Raw genomic sequence first — 13,388 nt, 5'->3', positions numbered from 1 at the left:
CTCACAGATCTATTTCTGTTTTAAGGGGACCTGGGGCTGCTTGGGGGGGGAGGCGTTGTTGTATGTGTGCTTTTATTTAACTGCTCTGCGGTGTGGATCTAGTGCTATATTTACTTAAGACTATATTTTGATAATCATAGAGAGTCCAGTGTTAGGGGGGTTGTATATGGTTTTGCTGCAAATAAAAGAATGGCTCTTGAAAGCAGACCTCATTAAACCAGCCTTGGGGGGCAGCGGGATTGTTATGTTCTAAGGGGGGAAATATTTTATACCGAATGTAAAAAGCCCAAGCAGACTGGAAAGGACATTTTATATGTATCTTAGTACCTAGAACTTAGAAAGATGAGTGAGTTCTGGGATGGAGAGGAGATCTCATAAAACCTGAATCGTAAGTGATTTAACTACAAAACATCTTCCCACCAGCCTTTTTTTTTTTTTTATGGAAGTAGCCCCGGAAATAACTCTTGGGACGGACCCTCCGTTAAGAAGCACAGCACGCTGTCTCCCATTTCTACGTGTCATTTCTGTCCTTTCTTTAGGTGCCATCGATTTGCTGTGGGTCGCTAAGCATTTTCCCCAGCCTCTCTCTCTGGTCACAGCAACAGTGGGGTCATTTGCAACGAGACCGTTTTAAACCTCCAGAGCTATTTGTACACACTGTCGTGTGGAGCAATAGCATTATCAAGCCAGGGGCTCGAGGAAGGCGAGAAGGATCAGGCCCGTTGGGATTCGGTTCTGGCGTCCAGTGTGAAAGGCGCCTGGCACAGTTATTACAATGGTGAGCGTTCCACAGCGATGGGACCTTTAAAACCATGTAACAGAGAAACTTACTAGACCCTATCCCGTGCTCAATTCTCCTGCAAACCCTTGTTGATATCAGTGGGGAGTTCGGCTGGAAAACGGATACCCCGGGAAGAGGTCTTTATTGCATGCAGTGGTTGAACTAGATCTATTTTATATGTCATTCATTGTATTTAACAGAGGTTCTGCAGCATGCCTCTAAGGGGGGGGGGGGAAGAGCCCCCTCGATGAGAAAGTTACTGATTTGTTTCCCACCAAATCAGAATTCAGAATTTAAATCAGAAATGTCCGCTACGTTAGTTACAAATACTGAAGAGGCCGCCACATTGAACTCCAGTGTAATCCCCCTTCTCTCTGGACCTCCCTTCGTTATATTGATCTCGCAGCAACCTACGGTACGGCGATATTGGGCCAAATGTATCCCTGGTCTGAGTCCACGGCAGTGCGTGGATTTGCACCAGGGATGAATTTAGCTCCGGGTGTGTATTGAGAGTAATGGTGACGATCTTTCACCAAGCGTGGTGTCTATAATATTTGCACATCTCTCTCCAGCTGACTGGGGAGCAGAGAATCTCCTGATCCCGATGTTATGCCTTGTGCATTGCTGTTGGTATTCACTTTAAAAGAGCTTGAAATGGACTTTTTTTTTCCCCCTTAGCAAAGCTTTGTTGTGCAAAACTAGTTGGACGAGTTAGGGTGTCGCTGCTCCTGATTGCTCTGGCCAATGGAACCCGATCCACCCTGCTGTGCGTAAGAGCGCAATTAAGGATTTAACCAAGCCTATGCTGCGCCCCAGCCAGCAGTCTGCCAGAGACAGAGACAGACACAGAGACTCAAAGACTCCCAGCCTCCTCCCCCAGACATGTCTGCTTAGCCCAGAGCAGCCCCAGCAGCCAGCCCCAGCAAGCAGCCGTCTCCAAGCTATGACAGGAGTATTTGACAGAAGGGTCCCCAATATCAGATCCAGCGATTTCCAGGCTCCTTTCCAGACGTCTGCAGCCATGCACCATCCGTCTCAGGAATCTCCAACTTTACCCGAGTCCTCGGCTACGGATTCCGACTATTATAGTCCAACGGGGGGAGCCCCGCATGGCTATTGCTCGCCTACCTCGGCTTCCTACGGCAAAGCGCTCAATCCGTACCAGTACCAGTACCACGGCATGAATGGACCTGCTGGGAACTATCCTGCCAAAGCCTATGCAGACTACAGCTACGCGAGTCCTTACCACCAGTACAGCGGGGCTTACAACCGGGTACAGAGCTCTTCAAACCAGCCAGGTGAGAGCTGGGGGCTGGGGGGTGGCCTGGATTAATGGGGGGGGGGACATCTTGCTGGTGCGGAGGGGGAGGAAATTGACGCGATGAGGATCAGTTTGTGGGAGTACTGGCTGCTGGGAAGCCAAACATCAGAGCAGAATGATTCCCCGAGAGGGTTGCTGGGATGGATCCTTCCTCGGACAGTTCTGGGTGCCTGGCTTCATGGCGTTTTAAAATATGTATCCTGCACAGCTAGCGATCCTTAAGTGGGGTGGGAATAAAGCCACCGAATTAATCTGCATGATCTTAAAACTCCTCTCAGAAGCAGCCATTCATTAGCAAAGCAAATGCTTGTAAATTGCCCAGGGCCTCTGGGGCTGCCTCCAGAGAAATCTACGTACAGAAAGAGAAAGAATGTCGGGAGTTTGTATCTCAAACTCCGGCTTATTGGAACTGTGGAAAACGAAACTCTGAAGTTTGCTTCTCCCACTCCTCCCTCGGCCCCCGCGGCTGGGGAAATCCCTGGGAAGGGAAGGGTGAGGATCTGGCCGGAATTCTACCCCCAAAACATTGAAATGTCTGACTGCTTGTGCAGTTTGCAATGTTTTGCTTTAGCCGATTGGAGCCTGCTTGGAGATGAATGTCGTGAGGACACTGTGGTGCTCACGGCTTGGTCAATGGCTGGGGGAGGGCAGGCTCGGGTGTGTAGGGGAGAGATCTAGCTTTTGGAAAGATTTCTGGTCCGATCTGATCTGGTTCCAGCAGCGCATGTTTAATCCTGCTCGTATTTAGCATCCCGTCAGTGTGCGGAATTAAAACCACACGCTCGCGCGCGAATCTGCTTCTCTGGGGCTATTCTTACACAGTTCAAGATGCACACTCGGGAGCAGACGGATATACTGGGGTACCTTATCTTTCCCTTGCCCCCACCCCTTTGTGAAACAGATTGGATCGCAAACCAGACTTTTCCAGTAGCAGTCCCAATGGATTGCAGCCTCTGCAATTCTCTCCCGCCAACCTCTTACGTCATTTATATACATAGATATTTGCTTTCACTTTTTTTCCCCTGTCGTTTGCTCTTGCTCATCAAATCAAAGGGAAAATATAGGCCGCTGGCGTATTAGGGCTATTTGTAAAAGAAACCAGACGCATCTGCGCGCCCTTTGCAGATCAGCAGCGAGATGATTATAACTATAATCGGCCCTCTGTCTGAGCCGGAGCCGGCCACTTTCTGTTGAGCTGAAGGAGGCCAGTTTTCTTGAGGGCCTTTGAACTATGTAGACCTCAGTATCGCGTCTTCCCAGCCTGGCCGTCTGGGCTCTGCGGGTTGGAATTCGAGACATTGCAGCCTGCAATTCAGTGGCTGCAACTCGCCCGAGGGGGGAATGGAGGGATGAAATATACTGCCCAGGGCACACCTCCATAACTGGGCTCCTTCACAATGGAACTTCAGAGGTTTAAAAAACATGAACGGCTTGTAGGCTGGAAGGAACTGATCTACAATCCCCGAGAGCTCTACCCCCATACATTTCACACAGAGTGAACGGAAACTGGTTAGGTGCCCCACCAGGATGGTGGGAGATTACTCCATTTACCCCTGCCCACCCCCAGTTCATTTCTTCACTTCTACTCCACCAGTGTTTTTAAATAGCCCTTACCCCGCGCGGGTTGTGTTTGTAGAGTTGGCGGCTGCAGTGGCTGGGCCAGTGGGCTGGATCTTTGTCTGCTCTTTTTCTCCACTGGGGACTTGATTTTTCCGGGAAACTCTAACCTGGTCTATTTTGGATTGTTTAGAGAAAGAGGTGGCGGAGCCCGAGGTGCGAATGGTGAATGGCAAACCAAAGAAAGTTCGCAAACCCAGGACTATTTATTCTAGCTTCCAGCTGGCTGCGTTACAGAGGAGGTTTCAGAAAACTCAGTACCTAGCCCTGCCAGAAAGAGCTGAACTGGCTGCTTCTTTGGGACTGACACAGACACAGGTAATGCAGCCTTGGGACCTATTGAATTTTCCTTGTCGGTATTAATACGGTCTTTCTCGCCCACCAGAGAGGAGAGCCGATACCACTGGTGAGGGATATAAATAGTAGCTGGATCCTATTCATTAAGACACGCGAGAGAGGCCTGGTGTTCCTTAAATGGGCGGGGTGGGTTTTGTTTCGTTGTTGTACTGGTTGATTTTTGATTCCTGGTTTTTGTATTACACACAGCTCTATATTCAAAGGCTTAGGCGCTTGCTGGCGTCCACACGCAGGAGCTTTGGAAGCCGGGGTTTGTGTAAAAAGGGGAGCGGGGGGGATGTGATGATGTCTCTCGCACTTTCATAGTCTGCTTGAAGGCTTTCAGATCCGTATGGAGAGAACAACTCCATGGGCACGTATCTCTAACGCCGACGTTGTCTATTACAAACATAACCTGTCACTGTTACCTTCCGGGTGGAATTCGTGGCACAGAAAGCGATAGATAGATGTGCTGGCCACCCACCCACCCGGCCTGCTTCTCTGGGGCGAGCCTGGCGTGGTTGTTGTTTGTGTTTACACTCTAGCGCCGGAAAGGCACTGGAACAAAAATAATCCTGGTGCAGAGGGCTGAGCTTGCTCAGTTTGCAGAGAGCGCAGAGACTGGAATAGACGAATCTGAATCAGACGCGTTTCTCTCGCTTGCCTTCACTCCCCCTCCCCCCGGCTTCCTTTGAAATCTTTTTATGGGCTTCTATTACCCTCCCATAAACAAAATCCTTCAGAAAAGGACGGCGGTGGCTTTCGCAAGGTAATTGCAGCAAGGCACTGCCGGCCGCAGACAAGGGAGGGGGTAGCGCCGGGGCAGAATACCTACCGACCGGACCCGATCTTCCATTCCTCCAGCCCAGAGACTGAAGTTGGGCCGCAAGATCGGGCCCAACATGGTCATTGTAAATACCACACTGGATAGGAGATTGCGCTGGGTAACTGACGTGCTGGTGTCCGGAAAGATTTAACTCGCTTCTCTCCCCTCCCTGACTGAAGTCAGACCCTTAGCCTGTTGCCTCAGATCGTTTCACATTACGCTGGTATTAATCATCTTGATTTCCCCTCCTCTCAGGTGAAAATTTGGTTTCAGAATAAAAGATCCAAGATCAAGAAGATTATGAAAAACGGGGAAATGCCTCCGGAGCACAGTCCGAGCTCCAGCGACCCCATGGCTTGCAACTCTCCACAGTCACCTGCGGTTTGGGAACCTCAGGGCTCTTCCAGATCCCTCAGCCATCATCCTCATCCTCACGCTCCAAACTCCAACCCATCCCCTGCATCCAGCTACTTAGAAAACTCCACTTCCTGGTATTCCAGTGCTAACTCCCTCAATTCCCACCTCCAGCCCCACGGCTCCCTACAACACCCGTTAGCGCTGGCCTCTGGGACAATTTATTAGACTATTTTTTCCCCTGGACTCCTGTGTTTTACTGTTAAGGAATCATAACGAAAGGAATGCCTGTGGGGGAGTTTTAAAGGGAAGCAAAACAAAACAAAAAAATTAAATGTGTAACGCTTGTGCATGTAACTTATTGCATTTCAAAGGAGACCCTTTTTTACAGACGGACAATTTTTGCTCAGCTGTGGACACTATCAATGGTGCCTTGAAATCTATGACCTCAACTTTTCCAGAGACTTTTTTTTTCAATGTTATTTTAACCCTGTAAATAAGTGTAGATAGAGGGATTAAACTGTATATTCTGAATAAATAAAATTATTTCGACCATGAGAGACGTTTCCAAAATACCCCTTCTTCCATTGCAAAGAGAAAAAAAGAACAGATTCGTTTGCTTTTCTTGTTTGTTGGCGAGATAGATTTGTCAGGGCCCGATCCTTGTGCAGATAGATTCCTTGCTTAGAGGCGCAATCTCATTGGAAGCACAACGGACTGTAAAGGTTTACACGATCTGGCCCGTGTAGGGTCCCCCTTGTAAATCTAGCTGCCCGCTAGGGCAGCTTTCATCTGGAGAATGGGCTTTTCAAAGACAATTTACACTTTAGCCAACATTATTTGCAATTAAAAGAAACGTACAAATTCTAACACTGGGAAAGAGAAATCTCTCGGTAAAGCCCCTCTGAATCCTTGGCTGAGAGCAATTAGCCTTGAGAGCTCCGCACTCATCAGTCGCTGTGCATGCTAGGGTCATTATACAAATTACATTTCCTTCAAAGGAGGCTTCTAAATACGAGAACAAGATAAAATGAGGGCAAAACTCTCCTTGTGCCTGTTAAAAAGCTTGTGTTGGGTAAAGGCCAGCGGTACCCTCTGAATAAGGGATATTGGAGGAACCTTTTTAACTGTGTTCATGGAAAAGCCCAGACCTCCGAGCGATCGTTATCTTCTTCATATTTAAAGTCTTACTGCAATTAACGGGGACAATTTTCAGATAAGAGGCTGGAGATCTGATAATGAGCAGGAGAAATGGCTTTCCCACAATACACGGGACTGATTCCAGTCGGGGGCATTAGTGATTGTATTGTGTGAGCGGGACGTGACTTCAAAATGTGTGCTGTGCTGTCGGCCTCCTCTTATGCAGAATAAAACTATCTCAACACCCTTTATTACTACTTATTTTCACTTGGAAGAATCCCCCCCCCCAAAAAAAAATACCGGACAGGCAGGCGTCCCCTGTGCACACAGAACAGCTGCGTTCCCAGGGCTGCCCAGTGTTCTTTGTAGGGTCATTCCTCTCATGGGCCTTTAGGGCAGAACTGAGCGATTGCTGTTAAAACCTGGGCTAGAAATAAGAAAATGTATGAGAAATTGATTGCAATGCGGGAAAACGGCAGAGATCATTGTGACAAAGGCTTTTTCGCCCCTTTTCTTCCTGGATTAGAACATAAAAAATGGCATCCTGTCAGCTGAGGAGTTCAGTAAGAGCTGTTCCAGAGCTCGGAGACAGGACCTGAAAAGACACGCTTTGTACCCTCGGGCACAGTTACCTGTCTCTAGTCCCTTCTTCCCTGGCCCCCTCCTTCTTTTCTCCCTCAATTCTTGACCGCGTCTTCCCCACCCCCCTCCAAAGAAAGAATCCAAGCCTCGCTGTTTTGTAGCAGGTAGGGGCGGGCGGTGGGGGGAGCAATTGACTTTTAGTACAATGGATTAGTCTGTTCTTTAGAACTTTTTCTTGGACGTTGGGAAGGGGTGTGTGTGTGTGTGTGTGTAGGAGGGAGGGTTGTGCAGACACACGCGGACACACAGACACATGCAGAATGCAATGACTTCATAAGTGTTCCTTAGTTGGGGAGGGGGGTTATCTGTAAACATTTGCTCTTTTTCTTTCTTTCTTCCTTTCATTCATTTTTTTAACTCGCTGCTTACGGGGCAGCCTGCTCCATTTTACGCATTGTTCCGGTGCGCCTCAGTTGCTTGTTGAGTATTGCCTGCTGATTGTATTTGTAAGCTTTTAGGTAATTTCCATCACTCTGAAGCTGCTGAAAAAGCTCAACTTGTATCTCCTACTAACTTCCTCTTCATTAAAAGACAAGCGTGTACTTTATTTCTTGTTCCGTGCTTGTCCTGGCGCTGCTCTAGGCAAGCGTTATTTTCCAAACAGCTTTTGAACCTGCTATAGACGTTCCCCCTTTTTGTGATTCTCTGTCCTTTTGTTTTCAAGGTTAGGACATAAAAAGTGGAAATATATTTTCCAGTTTCCCCGTTCTCTTCTTTCTTTCTTTCTTTCTTTCTTTCTTTCTTTCTTTCTTTCTTTCTTTCTTTATGTTTGATCCCAGCCACTTCGGTGAGTGGGGGAGAGGAAGAAAGAGGTGGGCATTTTAGGGTCAACCTTGACCTTGAAGCTTTGGGTCTGGGATTGTTTAGCCTGTTATTAAAAGCAACGGCTCCCCGGTTCTCAGCAAAAACAACCAGCTCTGTACTTAGATGTTTGGATTCAGCGTCAACCCCACTCCAGGATTTAATTGCTTCTGATGATGTTTTCCTCTCCCCCGCCCCCGAATATCCTCCCCCCACAAACACACTGCCCGTGGCGCTGGGCAGATCTGCGATGGTTTAATACCCCGGAGCTCTCAGGCCAGGTATGTAAAGACGACTAGGCTTGGAGAGAGGCCAGTGTATATTAGTGCATATGCCCATCACTGAAATAGGTAGCTATGTACACACCATTGCTGGAGTTGCTGTGTGAAAGCCATCATCCGATCAGATGCGCGCACATGTATATCTAGCTAACGCGGCTTGGACCTGCATGGGATGGGATAGATTTTAGGACACTTCTCCCCCATCCCTGTGTGCCCCTCTCCATCAGAACAGCCGGTCCCAGTCCAGCTCTGGGCTCTCTCCAGCCCGCTCCTTGGTGCCATTCCATTCTTGTCTTGGTAAGAGATCAGATGAAATGGCCTTTGTCTGACGTTCAGTTTGTACTGGGCGCGTTGCTGCCTTTTTTTTTTCCTGGCGGCCATGTGGAGTTGGGGCAACCCGGGGAGCCGAGAGGAGCCGCATTCCTGTGGGTGCCGAGCGGCTCCAGGGCTGAGCCGCAGGGCCTCTCTCTCTCTCTCTCTCTCTCACACACACACACACACACACACACACACCATGCTCTCCCCCAGAAAGTGCACACACACCCTGCCGCAGCGACACACACAAAGTCCCCGCTTCGCCTCTGCCCTGCAGCGTCCTCCTTGGCACCCGATCGCTCCGGATATCACAGTAACAGATGTCAGATAAATCGTCCAGGAGCCGCTCTGCTGGGCTCCCCTAATCCCGTGTCCCTGCTGGGCTGCCTTATTACAGAAAAACCGTCCACTCCTGACTCCTGGTCACTCGCTATAATATCTCCCGGGCACTTTCTCCGGATGGAGAGTGCTTCACCCCTGAGAAATGTCCAAGTTTCCTTCCAAGCACATATACACACGCCAACCTGTCACCACATAAACCCCAGCCAGCTCAGGCAGGCATTTTTCTCGCTTTCACTTCTCTAGAGCTCCCCAATAAATTATCCCGAGCTGCAACTATTCCTTTGTATAGGCATTCAGGCCTCCAGACGTTACACATTTCAGATCTGGCAGCACCGATGTAGGAATATATCAGAAACGTGCTTCGCACATGTGTTATTTATTAAATATTTCTACCACGCAATTTTGCGACTGACAGTCTTTAGGGTGTTCAGTTGTGGATTACAGAACATATATATATTGCTTCAGTTAAATTAAACACACACACACACACACACCTCCTTGCTTTCAGTCATTTGAGCGATGCCTGCAGTAATGTAATAACCTGTTTTATAGGTCAGACAAGAACCGTGGAGATAGAAATTGGGTAATTTACATGAAGCCTCTTTTTTTTTAAAGGAGATCCTGTGTTACAGCAATTAGATATTTCTGTTCTTTGTTCTGCGGTGCCTCTGTTTACATGTGATTTATGGGGATAAGCAGTATTTTATCTGCCAAAACTATATACCGTATTGGGCCTGATCCACATCCTAATGCAAGATTTATACAAAGCCGTAAAATACCACACATTACTATCTTTAACCAAAGAAAAATATCTTCAAGACACCATAGAGTTTTCATTTCATTCGGGTGAGGAATCTCAGTTTAGGTTCAGCTGCCAGCCACAGACTCAATTATGAGCACAGGGAACTGCACCCTGAAATATGGGCTGCACATTATAGGATTTCATTGTTTTCTGCCGTTCAGAAAAGCCTGTTACGTGCATCAGACTTCAGTCGATGCGTTTGCAATAGCGATAAGGAAGCCTTTCGAGTAAGAATTCACTTAAAGGGCCAAATCCTCAGCTAGTGTAAATCGAAGTAGTGTCATTGACTTCACGGCTGCTGTACACCAGCTGAGGATCTGGCCATAAATGTCAGATTCCAGGAACTCCTTACGGTCCCCTTTACATGTCCATATAATGTATTGTGTAGGCTTTCGACTTGCGGTATCCCTTGATCCTCCCTTTTCCTTTCTTCGCGCTATTCTTATTGATTTCCATGAAGAAAAGGCGCATGCAATTCGCATATTATTAATATTAATTAGCAGTAACATTATTAACATTCCCAAGAATGAATTTAGTCCTTAGAGGTCATAAATCCACACTGCCTTCATCAATTCCACCCTATAAGGAGCCCAGGACAATGGACTCTGTAGGAATTGTCGGAATTTACCTATAAACAGTTCGAATTCCTTTCCAGGTTTACTACAGAGTGGGACCAACACTATAGGCAAGAAAATATCCCGTTTACTACCATAAGCCTACAGTGATTAACCCAACTTATATCTCCTGGACTGACTTGTTTTAAAAGGCTTAACATTAATACAGTGGTTATTAAAAACAAGCAAACAAACAAAAACACTTTGATGATTTGGCCCATTAAAAATGAAGCAGGTTGGTTTGCTTCACATCCGGGGTTAATATAAGCTAATCGTGAGACTAAAGCCAATAGCCCAATGAATAAACCTGACTAGCTGTTAGGCAGCCGTGTTAGTCAGGTTCCTTTGTTTAATTAATTACAATTAAGGCATTCTCCGCTAATTTCCTGTAGGACTCCTGATGACTTCTCCACTGAGTGAACGCGAAAGGGAATTAGGCCTATGGGCTCCATACTCGTGTGCTTTTTCCACGATGGCCAGATAGGATGCAAATTCAATTTGGATCTTTTATTATTAATTATTATTATTATTAGGAAGAAAATGATTCTGTTCCTAGGAAGGTGACGTGCAGATGGTTAAATCATCTGAGAGAAAGCAATCACTCCACTGACATATTTGCTTTCTTTGGGGTATGGGAGGGAGCACAGAGGTGTTTAAAAAAAACCCAACAACCTAGGAAAATACTGCCTGGGACGAGATGAGCTGAGAAAAGGAATGATTTCAGACAGCAGCTCACAGAAGTATCAGCCCCTGAATACACAACAGACTCACACTATTTGAGATTTGGACACGTAACACTGCAGACCACTGATTTGCTATTTTCTTAATTCCCGCTCTTCCTATTCCCTATGAATCAAACAGTCTTTTGTCCTTCAGAGTTTGATTTGATCGCTACTGTTCACATTTCACTTTTGTATTTTTCTCTTCCTATACCATTACTCATTGAGTGCCCCGTGAAATTACAATCGTACATTTTCAACTCAGCAACCCATTTGCAGTGCAAAAATAGGGTCTAAATAATGGCTGAATTAGCCCTACTGGACAGTTTCAGATGTAACACTCTGTAATAATTATATTGCAGGCTGGATTAGGATGCTATTATCATAATCTGGACGTTTACAATTATCTGTAATTTGCAAAGATGCGCCAGGTCTTGATTACAGCAGTTTTTTTTATCAAGCTAACCATCACTAAACAGTGACAGTAATAACAGCTAATTTTGCTGGCAATATAAGAGGTGCTGGGGTGTGCAAACAATTTCACACCTGGATGTGCTCACTCAACCAAGAATATAGAGAAAGAGCTTCTGCCCTGAGACTCAGAAAAATATTCTACACTGCTTCTGTTCAGTATAGATTTCTAGACCCTGATCATTGCTTAACAGATTTTCACTGGGGGTAAGTTTTTATTTTTTGTATACTTCAACGCACAGCTCATCTTTATCTTTTCACACTTTCGTGGTTACTTTTGCTGCTTTTGTAATTTCTGTCATCCTATTAGACCACTGTTTCATAGATTCAGAACTCCGTCCTTTTTATTAGTATTTCTACATAGTCAATAGGAGTTGGGTTGGTTCACGTTCTGTAACAATAGCTTTCACTCTGGGGACCTATAGGAAATTCTCTTTCTATAGTTAGGTTTGTTAGTCGGCTCGATAGACGTTCAGAGTGGACTTGGTTTCTATTTAGATGCGTTGGAAGAAGGCTGATCGCTATACCGCAATAGCTATGAATGTAAATCGTGAGTCCATTTTTTTTAACTGCTAGTCAAAGAGCGCACGATATATTCATTCAGATCTTTTCCTGCTGCCATGTATTTTGTACTCGTGTACCTCGTATTCATTGTCATAAATACACCGTGCATTTTCAGAGGCAGGCTGTCGTTTTAACCTTGCAATTTACCCCAGAAAATTTGCTTACTGTTATTGCAAAGGTGATAGAGTTTCTGATCAGGCAAGCACCGTGTAAACTACCCTTTGCCAAAGGCTTGATTCAAAGCTCTTCCCTTTTATCTTAGAAGGGGATGGGCTTTGAAAGGAACCATCATTTTATTTCTTGAGGGGCCAAACTTTAATGCACCCCAAAGTTTTAGAAGAAAAATGTATTGCTTACCGAATATTATACAAACATGCTGCTGAACAACAGTTCCGTGAAACCAAAATTTTAGGAAGCCATAAGGAAAGAATAATGAGAGACTTGTTCCAATTCTATCTATAGATGACGCTGTTTCACGAAACTCTCTTTTGGTGGCAGCTATATAATGTTAGATGACACTGTCTTTGCTATCATTTGTTCACCGTATTGGAAAGGCCTGCTTGTGTCATCTTACCTGTCTGTATTGGGTTCATTGCTAAAAAAAAGGTCTATCCTTGAAACAGTCATAAAGTACAAGAAAACATTTATCACATTTTTCTATGCAGTACTCCACGACGCAATGGCTATTGACAGAGCGTGCACATGTATTTTATAATACAGCAGCAACGTGTACTCCGAAATACACGAGTAAAGCTCCTCAGATTCATCATACTTATGGATCAGTCACACCGATTAAGTCAGTGGCTAGGAAAGGGTTAAGTATTAGCTCACGCGATTAAAGGACAACTGCTGTATCTTTGGATTCTGATAGAAATGGTCATCTTGGGATATAGAATGTGTGAGTGAATAGATAGATAGATAGATAGATAGATAGATAGATAGATAGATAGATAGATAGATAGAACTAACAGACATTTGCAATGTTTCAACTGGTTTAGGATTAACCTGCATAAATAGAGGCTAGGTAGATATGCACTGGGTTTTCTAAAAGAGAAAAAATACTGTTAGTTTAAATGTATGGTAGCTTTCTCTCTCACGTAATTTGAATAATTCAGTGAGACCCACTACCAGCTGTACTTCTGAAGCCTCTTCCATTCTTTTCAGCATTATAATTTTGGTTAATTTTCAATTTTAGGTCCTACGTCTCTGCAATTTGTGTATGAATAACAGAATAATTTTCCTCTTTTGTTTCGCCTTTCCTGTTCCTGAATCTAAATAAAGATGGCTTTTTAGTATTAAAAGTGGAAGAAAATTACAGGTAATTATCTTTGACGGTAAAAACGCTGTAATCAGCGGGCTACATGAAAAATTACTCTAATTATGGCTGCATTTAAGAGAATGGAAAAAAAACCTTCTTGTGGATAAAAACCTTAAATTGTCCCCAATGTCTGCTTCAAATTGG

General features: G+C 45.4%; 1 protein-coding gene across 1 annotated transcript; it reads left to right on the top strand.

The window, feature by feature from the left end:
- Window positions 1–1,576: 1,576 nt before the first annotated feature.
- Window positions 1,577–5,793, top strand: DLX5 (distal-less homeobox 5). The gene is made up of 3 exons (XM_005299864.5): window positions 1,577–2,079; window positions 3,853–4,037; window positions 5,137–5,793. Exons 1-3 carry the CDS (start codon window positions 1,584–1,586, stop codon window positions 5,461–5,463), a joined length of 1,008 nt encoding a protein of 335 aa, XP_005299921.2. The 5' UTR covers window positions 1,577–1,583; the 3' UTR covers window positions 5,464–5,793.
- Window positions 5,794–13,388: the final 7,595 nt, after the last annotated feature.

This window comes from Chrysemys picta, chromosome 2 (genome assembly GCF_011386835.1).
Source record: "Chrysemys picta bellii isolate R12L10 chromosome 2, ASM1138683v2, whole genome shotgun sequence".
Classification (NCBI taxonomy): Eukaryota; Metazoa; Chordata; order Testudines; family Emydidae; genus Chrysemys; species Chrysemys picta.
Note: the sequence above shows the minus strand (reverse complement) of the source record. Positions and strands in the feature narration are given on the sequence as shown.